The sequence below is a fragment of the Lupinus angustifolius genome, unplaced genomic scaffold, assembly GCF_001865875.1.
Source record: "Lupinus angustifolius cultivar Tanjil unplaced genomic scaffold, LupAngTanjil_v1.0 Scaffold_162_1, whole genome shotgun sequence".
NCBI lineage: Eukaryota > Viridiplantae > Streptophyta > Magnoliopsida > Fabales > Fabaceae > Lupinus > Lupinus angustifolius.
Window position 1 is genome coordinate 150,739 of NW_017728885.1, and position 12,354 is coordinate 163,092.

Here is a 12,354-nt window from a genome sequence, read left to right on the forward strand (position 1 = left end):
ATTCACGTGTGATTGATAAAGAAGCAACCATATTCGCTAAATCAATGTATGCTTTACAGTGCCAACCATAGAGTTTGATATCTTCAATAACTCCATAAGGAACTTTTGCTCTTCTTCTTTACTATATGGTGATGTATTTTGCTTTACTATTATGGTACATATTCATGACATAATAAAACAAGTTTGGGCTTTATTTATCATTTATAGGCAGCCATAACTTTGAGTGTAAATACCATACATCATATCCCCATAGGTTCTTTAGAATTTTGCTGAGTTTTTAAGGGTGTGTTAGGTATCTCGTTAGCAAAATGGAGTTTTGGTTAACAGAGGCCTAGTAACTTAGTTTTGATTAAAAATGGGTTTATAGTAGTTGATATGTTTAGTTATTTTATTTCTAAAGTGAATTTGGTAGATAGATGTTGTTAGGTAGTTGTAACCTTAATGACCTCTAGTTGTATGATTACCAAATTGGTATATGAATATTGATAAAGACGAGGCAATAAACAATAAATTTTGGTATTATGGTAAGGGTAGTATTGAAATCTCAGATTGGGTTTTAATGAGCAAAGAAAGATTTGGTTTGTGTTTATATATATATATATGAGAAGGGAAGGGAAGAAGGGAAGGGATTGACCCTTGGTTTTAAGGGGATTGACCCTTGGTTTTAAGGGGATTGACCAATTCTTGACAACTCTGAGTGGGTTAAGGGCCAAACCATTGCCAGGCTAATGATGTATCTGTTGCAAGATGCAACTCCGCGTAGTTTTCTTATTCATGTTTCTTATATAGAGAGCGACTCACGTGAGAACATTGCACTATTGTGAGAAATTAGAACAATTAATATCTATATAAATATTTTGCATGTCTTTATATTTTGCATTTTTTTTTAAAACTATTGTAATCTGATAACAGAGCTCAAAAGTAGTTCTTTGTTGTGGCTACTTGGGAAAATAGCTTGAAAGCAACTCTTGATGCTGAGCTGAAAAAAATTAAGGTAATATTTAAGTCGTTGTTAAGTTAATCATTAACATGATCACATTGCTTTTTCTATTATACATGACATCATGATGCATGTTTAAAAGATTACACTTATTTATTATGCATGAGTGGTCAGTGTAATGAAAGTATAAAAATTAGGGGAGGGTTGTGTAGGTGTAAAAAAGTGAGGGGTAGTTTGTGTAATTTAACTAAAACTCAGGGGATGTCAGTATAATTTACTCTTAAAAAATGTACATTATAGAATAATGTATCAGATTCGTGGGTGTGAATTTTCACATCACACTACCTCTCGACCCTTCAAGTCATTTCATCATCCACATGGCATGTCAATCAAGAGGAAATGTCTGATGCTTTGGTGTATTGTATAGTTAGCAACAATGTGATCTTTTTGGCTAGCCAAAAATGATATTACCTTCAACTCAACTAAGACATCTGCTCAACAGGTTGTAGAAACAATGGTAAAGTCTTAGCTTTGGATTAATGGCAGGAGCAGCAAGCCTGTGATGTATTAGAATATATGATAGTATCTTAGAATATCTTAAGAGAATATCTACATGATACATAGATATAGAGATAATATCTTATATTATGATGATCATATCTTAGATTTGTTTAGAGTATATTAGAAGATCTCTTAAGATAAAGATTACTTTATTGTATCTTTTATGATTTGTTTCTTATTTAATTAAGAGTCTACTATTAGTATAAATATGAGTTAGTATTAGGAATTTTGTATCATCAAAATAAACACAATATCATCGTACCAACATTCATATTACTATCAATACAATTTATTATTTTGAGTATTCTCTTTTATATTTTTTACTTTAACCCTGTAATTTTAACATGGTATCAGAGTCATGGTATCCGCCTTGAGAAGCTACAAGCTCATCGTTATGTGTTAACTAATTGTCAATTGGTTGATACATTTCGCGAGTAAGTTATATGTTCTTATTAATAGTTTATTTTCATACTATGATGCATTTCAATATCAAATATGTGATAACTATTAACTTCCTCATACAGAAAGTGTAAAACTGAGGTCACAAGGATGCATCGTGGGCAAAGAAACTCCACAAAAGTTGTGGAAGAATATGTACACAAGCATTTCCACGAGTGGTTTAAAGAATATGTAAGAATATATATATATATATATATATATAATTTCACCTAACTTTTGTTTATGCTCAAAAGCTCATGAGTGTATGTAGTTGTCCTTACCTTTCAACAAAATAATAGGTTGCGAGAAAGGAAGATCCAGATATTACAAGTGAAATTGAATGTCTTGCAAAGGGGCCAAATAATATTTCTCGAAGATTTTATGGGTATAATATCCATGGATTTAAATTTCGAACAAAGAGGAAGGAGCAAGGATTGAGAACACAAATAGTGGTATTGTTATGTCTGCTGTAACTAAGATATTTTCAAGTGGTAAGGAACCTATTGAAATATCAAGTGATGTTATGTACTACGGGAAATTGGTTGACATCATAGAGTTAGACTACTATGGTAAGTTAAGGGTTGTGCTATTCAAATGTGATTGGGTAGACACTACACTTAACAAGGGAATCAAAATTGATAAATTTGGGATAACAAGTGTAAACTTTTCATGTTTAATACACACCGGTGCAAATGAAGCAGATTAACCATTCATCCTTGCAACTGATGCTAGAATGGTATATTATATTGATGATCCAGTTGATCAAGGTTGGTGTTGTGTTTGCCACATGAAGCCTAGAGACATCTATGATATGGGTGATCTGAACTTTGAGGACTTAGAAGAGTCATCAATGGAAGACATATCTTTTTGTGAGCAACATTTGGAGAACATCGAAGAATTACAATTAGTGCAGGAAGGTGTAAATGAACAAGAACAAGAAAAACATGGATCAAATAATGATGAAGATTGTGATAATTTTAGTGATGATGAAGAAGGAAGAATGTTAGAGTAGTTTAATATCCTATATTATGTACTTGACAATATAAAATAGACTTTTTTTACAATTTGTGCCACACTTTTTGCATTATATCTTTAATAATTCATGTTATGATTCATTTAGTATATATTTTGTTTCTTGTTATAGTTCTTTTCTTAGCAAACTGTGCAGGTAATTGGTTCAATATGAAGCGTGCGAATTCAGGACAAGTAATGCTAGAAAAGCTACGAGGACAAAAAGGTGAAAACAGTAGCGAAAGTACCCAAAATATGCAACAACAAACTAGTGACAATCAAGAGGGTGTTGAACCTGCACATGTGAACACAAACGATGCTTCATATGGTGATGACAACTTTGAAACCTCCTCAAACTCTAATGAAACTCAATCAAAAGATAGAGAAGAACCCTTATTTGTCAAGGTTAAAGGTAAGAGCAATATTCCATTAGCTTCAATATGTTATTATGTGTTTACCTTTAATACTTTGCTTCTTGTACATAATTGCAGATACCTCTTCAGGAGAAATTGAAACTCGAAAAATGCAAGCAATTCAGGTTTGGCATTTGGAAAAAACTAAAAAAGTTATTGTGGAACTCAATGGTTATGGACAAGGCAATGACAATGGCTCAAACTTACTTGTGAGGTTTCTTGGTAAACTAGCTCAAAACTCAACAATTTGTCCTATTTATGTTAAAAGATGGGATTGGATGTCAAAGGATAATAGATACCAACAATGGAAATATATTGAGGTAATTATTTAAAAAATTTGCAATTTTAATAATTTTTTCCTATTGTCATTGAAAATTGACTAGCGTATTTAATAATGTGTGAAGGAAAATTTTGAGTTTGATTATGTTGCTGGAGTCAAATGGGCTATGAGTACTCTAGGTGAAAGATGGAGGGCCTATAAATATAGGTTAAGGTGTAAGTATTTCTATCCTAATAAAAGTAAGGAAGACATACTTGCTAATCCTCCTCCAGGTTTAGATTGTGCTGATTGGACTGCATTTGTGCATCATTATAAGGAGGATAAGATGAAGGTAAACATTATGTTGTGAAGTATTTAATTTCTCCAAGACTTGTATTTTTTTAATATAATGACTACAATGTTTGGCAATTGTAGAAACAAAGTTTGGCGAACACTAGAAGTCGCAAAAATCTTAAAGTTTCCCATGCTGGTGGTAGTATGAGCAATGCAAGGAGAGGTCGTCAAATGGTAAGTTGTCCTAGGTAATTGTATTATTGTAAAGAATGAAGTTTTGTGAATGTAAAAACTTATGTTTCATTGGTTGTGTTAGGAGCTAAAATTGCAAAGACCTGTATGTCGTGGTGAGGTTGTTTTGTCAACTTTATTGAAGAAGGATGGAAGCTATGTAAGCGAAGAAGGAAAAACTCTAGCTGTAAGTAATTTAAAGTCTTTTCATACATGATGTGTTACATATGTCCTAAAAAGTGTATCATTTTTAGAACCATTTCCTAAGTTGTGAAATGGATAATGGTATGCAGTTAGTTAGGTAGGCAAACGCATAATATCATTTTGTCCTTTCTGATTCTATTGATGCAATTTTCCATTATAGGTTACTGCCATGCAATTTGCATTTTGCCACTATATAAATTATTAATTTCTTGTTATTTAATAGGATAAAATATCAGAGCATTTACCTCAAGATCAAGAAAATGTCACTACTTCAGGTGTTTCATCAAAGGTATTTGCTCATCCTAATGATGCAATTGGAAAAGCATATGGAGCTGAACATTCAGGTCGAGTGCATGGTTTGGGCACTGGTATTTGTCCCTCCAGTGTTTTTGGAACGTCTAGACATTTTACTGGTTTTTTGAATTCTAGTGGCTCTAGTCAACATGTTGAAGACTTGAAGAAATATGTACAAACTTTAGAAGTAAAACTATCAGGGTATGAAGAGACCAAGGAGCAACTTGCACATACTCAGAATCGTTTGGCTACTCTTGAGAAGTTTCTAGTCGAAAAATTTGGTAGTGAGTTAACCACTTTCGCTCGTGATGTTCCACCATCTTAGATATGGTTTCTTAAAATTCATGAACTTATATGATCATAACATTTTGCATTTTGTGTTTATCAGCATTTTTGAATGTTAAACATTTGGTAATTGTATAAGATTCAATTTTATTATTATTAGCTAGCAAATATTTAATTTTATTATAAATTTACCATTATATTATTGAAAATAAAGATTGTGAGACAATGACACATTTGGATCATGAGAGGAGTATGTAAGAAAGTAACTTTAAATAAATTTAATTAGCCACGGATGTATTGTGGAAAAATAAGCAACTTAGCCACGGTTGTGGTGTGGCAAAATCAGAAACTTAGCCACGGTTCGACTGTAGCTGAATTAAACAGACTGTGGCTAAATAGATGTTACCACATTTCACAGAAGTGTAGTGAAATAACATAATGACCGTGGCTAATAGGAAGTTTTACTGTAGTGATAAATCATTCATAATTTTATATATAAATTATACCGTTGGAATAGAGATAAGTGTAAATTCTTAAACAAAAACGAGTGATAAGTGTAATTAAGTTAAGCAAAATATGATATTTTGTGAAGACAAATCCAAATAGTATAAGAGTCAATACATTTTCATTAATTTTGATTCTTTACAATATAATATAAGAGTAATTTAAACATCTCCTTAGGATTATTGAAGCAGCTTGTAACAAACCAAAAATAATGAATAGATATTGACTCTTATACTATTTGGACATGTCTTCATAATATACCATATTTTGATTAACTTAATTACACTTATTACTTTTTTTTTAAGAATATATACTTATCTCTCCTCCATGGATAGTTAGGGTAATGTATATATAAAATTAGCAGTGATTTATATAGGTTAAAAAATAAGGGGTGATTTATATAATTTTACTAAAACTCAGAGGTGTCAGTATAATTTATTTTAATTCCTATTCATCCTTAACCTCTATTATTACTTAATTTGTTTTAATCTTTTATGAAGCATTTTACCTATTGTGAATGTGGTAAAATCTTAATGTGATTTCATTATTTTGTGAAAAACATAATGTCATTCCAAATATGAATTACATCTTTCAAGATCGAAGGAAAAGGAAAATTATTTTTGATATTATTGGGAAAAAAAATATTCAATGCTTCTAAAAGGTGAAGACTCAAAGTGAATAATCATGGGACATGTGTGTGATCCACAATTTTGAAATTTTAATGTTGTGATTCAATAATAATAATATTATTATTATTATTGTAATATTTTTATATATAGTTTATTTTTGTATATACTCACAATAGTAATTAATCTATTTATTTATAAAAAATATTGTTATACAATAAATTTATGTATTTGTCTCCCCATAACTTAAAATTCTTACATTTGTCACTTAATAAAACTTACTATTGGATTGTGATGATGGTTAGGATAAAGCTATTATGGAAGTGACAAATCAAAAATTTGAATCTTTGACCTTACAAATAAACTCCGTCTAAAGTCAAGGTCGATTTTCATTGAACAAACTATTATTGGATAATACTATAAATAATATTTTCAATGTGTAAATGTATTTTTCATCCCAATATTTTTGTTAATGTGCAAAGTTCATCATTGGCATTTTTTAATGATTTAGATCCTCAAACTTTTTTTATTATTCGCATAGTTAATAATTCTTTCAAATTTCTATTAAAAAAACTAAAAAAAAAAGAGAGTGGCATGACTATTTGCCTTGTAGACAAGGGACTAATGATGCATTACCAAAAAAACGTTTAAGCATTAAAATCCTAAAAATGTATAAGTTTTGGAACATTAGGAAAAGTTGGGAGGTACAAATATATAAACTCTAATCATATTATAACATTTAAATATATATTTTTTGGAACAATACCAAAAAATGCTTTAATTATTATAGTTTTATTAAAAAGTATTGTAACTAAAAATTATATTATTCTATGAAAACTTTTTTCCCCTTAAAAAATTAAAAGCCTCGCCGAATCCATATTACACTTGACCTTCATTTGACTATTCATCTGATACATAAATTCTCTAACTTGCTTCGATCCTCAGAAATAACTTTTGATAAGAAATGAAAATTTGTGAATCGCTCCTCATTCCCAACCCTCAAAGTTACAACTAGTTCGCGTAAGATCAACGCTAACTCGACTTCAAGATTTCAAACCCTAGAAACAACTTCTGAGTCGCGACGAAAAAATTCAAGCACAATTCTCCATAACTTTCTTCTTTGATTTGGAAACCAATTGAAAGGTTCCCAACCCACAAGGTAATTATATTTTAGCAAAAAGAGTCTAGTATTAGTAGTTCAATGATTTATTGACGAAATGATTTTGGTATACTTTATTTGAAACATGATACAAATAATTTATATACATGTGTGAAATTAAAATTTATATGATTTCAATTTGTTTAAGGATAGGTATCACTCAAAGGAAAAGAAACAAGGGGACTTCAAGATGAAGAGAACAAGGAGAATTGCAAAAATTGAAAGAGAATCCATGGAAAGAGATATGGGAAATCTTCAGGATAGGCTGAGTGACTTGCCAGACTTAGTTTTGCTTAATATAATGAAATTTATGAATGCAAAACATGTTGTTCAAACTACTGTCTTATCTAAAAGATGGAAGAACCTTTGGAAAAGTTCTCCTAACCTAACTTTTGATTCCTCAGACTTTCTTTGGGTTCCTGTTTTCAACAATTTCGTGTCTTGGGTTCTATCTTGTCGAGATAACTCTGTCTCTATCCATAACCTTGAATTTAGGCGTAAAGGGTGCATTGGACCAAAGATCCTTGATGAAATAATGACATATGCTGCATCTCATGATGTACAACAATTGACCATAGTTGTCAATTTAGTTTTGAAACAAGATTTTGTGTTGCCCTCTTGCATCTGTAATTGTCCTTCTTTGAAATTTCTTAAGCTTTACTTTTGGTTTCCTTATGCATTTGCTAGCCATATAAAGCTTCCAACATCTTTCAATTTGCCAACATTAGAAAGCTTGCATATTAAGCATGTTACCTTTTCAACAAAGGAGAATGGATCTGTTGAACCCTTTTCATCTTGTAGCATGTTGAATACTTTGGTCATGGACCATTGTTATTTACTTGATGCTACCAAAGTCATCCACATATCTAATTCTAGGCTTACCAATTTGACAATTAGAAGCTTTCGTGGTGATGGGATTGCGTACGAAATCTCGCTTTCGACTCCAAATCTTAGTGTAATCACTATTAAGGGTCTTCCTGATCACAAATTCTCATCTATGCGCAATCTTCCTGATCTCGAAAAAGTAAAGATTGAAGTTTCTTGGTATGAAAATTTTCCACCAAACCATTTGGTCCTAATTAGTTGGCTGCAAGTGTTTGCTAAAGTAAAGATATTGACACTCTCTTGGAGTACCATTAAGACACTAAATGTAAGTTACTTCAATATGTTTTCTCATGTTATACATTATTATGTGATTTTTTTTCCTATATATACTCTTGCCTTTTATGTTTCAATGAAAGTCAGACCATATTCTCAGTCTCAAAGTTTATACATATACTCTTTGCTTCTCATTGGTTGTAAAAGTAAAACATGAATTATATTTTTTGACTATTGAGTATGAAAGAGTATACGAAGTGGTACATATCTTAAGACAGAAGATGTGCTCCCTATGAAAGTATGTGGTACTAATTAGTGCTTATTATGTAGGCTCTTCTATCCAGTAGTTCATTCAGAACAAAACTTCCTGCCTTTGTTAGATTGAGGACATTAAAATTGAAAATGAAATCATTTTCATCTATGTCTAATAAGGCGGTAAGAGAGATGGTGGAGCATTTGTTGCAGAACTCTCCAGCAACTAATGTGGATGTCTTAAAATGTAGTAAGTGATATCAACACTATACCCTTAAGTACATAATTATATGGTTCAATTTTTCCTTCATTTTCTATTTCATCTCTTCGTACCCCTCTTATATTATATAGTTATATATTGCTTTATCATGAGCTCCTTGCTTTTAAACCTTTGTAATATGTAACACTTGACTATAGAATAGTTTCAAATTTAGGTAAAAAAAACAATATTTACGTAGTTTTTCAGTCTTTTGACGTGTCAAATATTTTTTCTATTAGATCTGATTTTGTTGCTACTTAACTTAAATGGGCTTATACCACAACTAGGGAAACTGTATTGGCTTTGAAGTTTCATCACCTGTTTGAGGAATTGTTTGGGTGGATGAAACGAATCTTGGTCTTAGTCTGAACTATCTTTGAAAGTTTTACATAATATTTGATATAATCTATATGATCTCATATTAAAACTTAGAACTACTAAAGAAAAAAAGGGTAGATGATAGATTGAAGAAACTGACATGTCTTCTTACTTTACTGTTGTTGTGTGTTGCATCATCATTGTCAATTTCTAATTTCTCAAAGTGGGTCAAATCATAATTTTATGTAAGGCTAAGAACGATAATTAGGTATTATTATATTATATTCAATCTAATTGCTAATTTTTCTTAGGATTAATTTCATGCAAGCTCTAGATATAATATATTCAGGAAGCATATTTGTAGGATATAGATACAAAATTTCTTATGTTAAATGAAATTCTTGTTTTCTATGGTAGGTACTTTTGAGTGAGTTTAAAAATCTCTGCGCCATCTCAAGAGGTGAACAAATGCAACTGCAACATTGAATATCTTCTGTTTGAAGTGCAACTGGGATCATTCTACACCTTTTGAATTGTTATCTTTTAACTTAAACATGTTTGGGAGTATTATAATTTCTGTGACTTATGTACTTTCTTTTAGAAAGTTTAGTTTGTTAATTTTCTGTTTCATCGAATTGCTTACCCTCATTGTGGATTTGTGGGACAAATTACTGTTGCTACATCATTAGTTTCAAGTTTGTGAAGGTGATACTTTGTTATTGTGAATTATGTATTTGTCTTGTCATGGATGTTTTGAATCATATGGTTAATTGCTTTTTCAAAAGTAGGGTTAGGTCATGTTGTGTTGCGTATGATAAGTCCTATATACGCATGCATGTGGCTTTTTACAAAATAGATTCCAAGCTTTTGTGTAGTATTGTCTAATGAACTTCTCATTTGCAAGTGACCCATTATTAGATTCTAGTTGTTTTTTTTTAAACTAAGCATACATGGGTATCCATCACCCTATAATTGATAAATTAGTTACTTTTAGCATGTGTGATTGCTCCTCTTAACAAGTATCGATTTCAAGAATCGAATATTTGATTTTGATCTATCTGAGGATCTAGTGAAACCTTACACTACTAAATCAATATTTTGTTGGTTGATTTGAGTTATTTGGGATGATGATATTAGAGGTAGATTTATTTACTTTCAAAGTAATCACTAATCACTTAATTTGCTACTAAAGCCTTAAATTGGCTCTTCAATTTTATCCATTGCCACTTTTAGCCCCTTTGAAAAAATCTCGGGCAGGTCCATCATTTGATGCTAGAAGATGGTATAGTAAAGTTGATAATGGATTGACAAAGTTTTTCAGTGGTTGGTGTTAGACACTGGAAATATGCATGTCGCATCCACTACCATGTTTCAGTAGAATCCATGGTTAATTATTTGTTTTTGTAGATATGATGGACAATGGGTAAACCAGAAGGAGGAGGATTGGAGAAGTGGAGAAAATATTTACATGATAAAATTGCAGCGTATGACATGCAATAATTCTACTTATTTCATAAGAGAAGTTACCTGAATGAGATGGATATTAAATGAGAATGTAAAAGTAGAAGAATCTTACAATAACATGATTTTCATAAAATTAGAAGTAAAAGAGAGTATAAAAAGTATAAATTTAGGAAGAGACAGAATAAAGAAAATAACAATTAGATATCATACTCATACTATAAGTTGTTAGATTTAAGTATTTTGGGCTAACCTTTCAAAAAAAATGTGAAAATTGAGGGCAATGTAAAGTTAGAAATCAAATGGGGTGGCACATAGGAGTATGAAATCAAATGGGGTGGCACCTTAGGTAGTATGAGACCGCCAACATAAGCCATTGTAAGATTACTACAATTCTTAAAGATAGAAAGAATTAAGTAAAATGATAGACAAAATGATTTGAAAAATTTAAAGATCAATATTTTATCAAAGTGAATAAAGTATCTCCTTATATCAAGAGTTAAATTATTCCCTTCAGCTAGTAAAAGTATGACATGTGTACTATTTTATTTTGTTTTAAAAATATTTTTATAAAAAATGATTAATTATGACATATGTTATAATTTTAATAGTTGTAAGGACATATATTATCTCCTTATACGAACAGATATTTTATTCCTTTTATCTAATTATAAGAAAGTATTGTTGACAACACGTAATAAATTGTTGTATCATTGATTAACTACTTCACATGCAAAATAATATTAAATTTAAGGACTTAATTTGTTGTTCAATTCCCTAGAATGATGGATGTAATAATTTGAAATTAAAATCTTTAAATGATTTAAGAGATATATAGTGTTCTGATTGGGGTTGTTTAGGCTAGATTTGGATATGTTTTTAGGCAATAAAATTATTTGATCTAAACACATAATTAATTTGTAGTTTGATTCTGTTTGATTTATTTACATTAAGATATTCTATTCAAATATTAAATGCAGTTTCAACTTATGTTAAATCAATTTTTTATAAAAAGTTGACATTGTGCATACACTTTAAAACTCATAAACATAATTAAAATATTAATACTATAATACACTTTAAAGTGATGACCAATTTACATGCTTCATATCAATATTATTACAACCTAATTATAATATTGTTTGCATACTCTATATAGACATAACATAAGAGAACCTTATTCCTGGTATTATTTAATCTAAACATGTAATATCAAAATAAGGTTAATAACAATGAGTTAGTTGTCACTAGTACTAAACACTTAAATGTTAGACATATTTCTAATAAGTCAAATTAATTTGATCTGATTTGAATTAATTTGATTCCTAAAATTGGAATAAAAAATCAAATCATACCGATTTTTAAGATACCAATTCAACACAATTCAAATAGATTCGATTTTAGTGTTTCAAATTATTTTGAGCCAGTTTTTAACTTCATTTTTGCATTGGTGTAGATTTAAATATCTGTACTTTCTATTCTTTATACCTAGGTCTTATGATTTCCAAAAAATGGTCATCTAAGGCTTTCTTATTGGTTATTATTATTATTATTATTATTATTATATATATATATATATATATATCCTATTGCATGTATGCTATTATATATTATGCTGGAAAACTCTTGACTTTTCTAATTTTTGATGAAGTCAAAAGGGGGAGAAAAGTTGGGAGAGTGTATTTTCTGTCATATGCACATGTCCCAGCCAAACTTCTACTAATCGACAATTTGGTGTATAAAACTA

At 30.2% G+C, this 12,354-nt stretch overlaps 2 protein-coding genes and 1 long non-coding RNA gene across 6 annotated transcripts; all 3 read left to right on the forward strand.

The window, feature by feature from the left end:
• The first annotated feature begins 1,871 nt into the window (after nucleotides 1-1,871).
• On the forward strand, nucleotides 1,872-2,634 carry LOC109342028. The gene is made up of 3 exons (XR_002107027.1): nucleotides 1,872-1,935; nucleotides 2,026-2,131; nucleotides 2,239-2,634. It is a non-coding gene; the product is annotated as an uncharacterized LOC109342028 (long non-coding RNA).
• Nucleotides 2,635-2,650: 16 nt separating this feature from the next.
• On the forward strand, nucleotides 2,651-5,050 carry LOC109342030. 4 transcript variants are annotated; one of them, XM_019579985.1, is made up of 6 exons: nucleotides 2,651-3,362; nucleotides 3,442-3,683; nucleotides 3,768-3,974; nucleotides 4,058-4,150; nucleotides 4,233-4,334; nucleotides 4,575-5,050. In XM_019579985.1, exons 1-6 carry the CDS (start codon nucleotides 3,047-3,049, stop codon nucleotides 4,968-4,970), a joined length of 1,356 nt encoding a protein of 451 aa, XP_019435530.1. In that variant the 5' UTR covers nucleotides 2,651-3,046; the 3' UTR covers nucleotides 4,971-5,050. The 4 variants fall into 4 exon arrangements, with proteins under 4 accessions (XP_019435530.1, XP_019435531.1, XP_019435533.1 ...); XM_019579986.1 differs by having other exon boundaries at nucleotides 3,454-3,683; XM_019579988.1 differs by having other exon boundaries at nucleotides 3,489-3,683.
• A 2,320-nt stretch (nucleotides 5,051-7,370) lies between these two features.
• LOC109342037 (F-box/LRR-repeat protein At3g26922-like) lies at nucleotides 7,371-9,846 on the forward strand. The gene is made up of 3 exons (XM_019579996.1): nucleotides 7,371-8,369; nucleotides 8,648-8,819; nucleotides 9,564-9,846. Exons 1-3 carry the CDS (start codon nucleotides 7,410-7,412, stop codon nucleotides 9,575-9,577), a joined length of 1,146 nt encoding a protein of 381 aa, XP_019435541.1. The 5' UTR covers nucleotides 7,371-7,409; the 3' UTR covers nucleotides 9,578-9,846.
• The last annotated feature ends 2,508 nt before the right edge of the window (nucleotides 9,847-12,354 follow it).

What these genes read in the sequence shown, in the direction of transcription:
- LOC109342030 (XM_019579985.1), top strand. Translation starts at nt 3,047, where the DNA reads ATGATTCATTTAGTATATATTTTGTTTCTTGTTATAGTTCTTTTCTTA. An exon ending in ATAAGGAGGATAAGATGAAG is followed by an intron (nt 3,975 to 4,057) that starts GTAAACATTATG and finishes TGGCAATTGTAG; the next exon opens with AAACAAAGTTTGGCGAACAC. An exon ending in AAGAAGGAAAAACTCTAGCT is followed by an intron (nt 4,335 to 4,574) that starts GTAAGTAATTTA and finishes GTTATTTAATAG; the next exon opens with GATAAAATATCAGAGCATTT.
- LOC109342037 (XM_019579996.1), top strand. Translation starts at nt 7,410, where the DNA reads ATGAAGAGAACAAGGAGAATTGCAAAAATTGAAAGAGAATCCATGGAA. An exon ending in GTACCATTAAGACACTAAAT is followed by an intron (nt 8,370 to 8,647) that starts GTAAGTTACTTC and finishes CTTATTATGTAG; the next exon opens with GCTCTTCTATCCAGTAGTTC.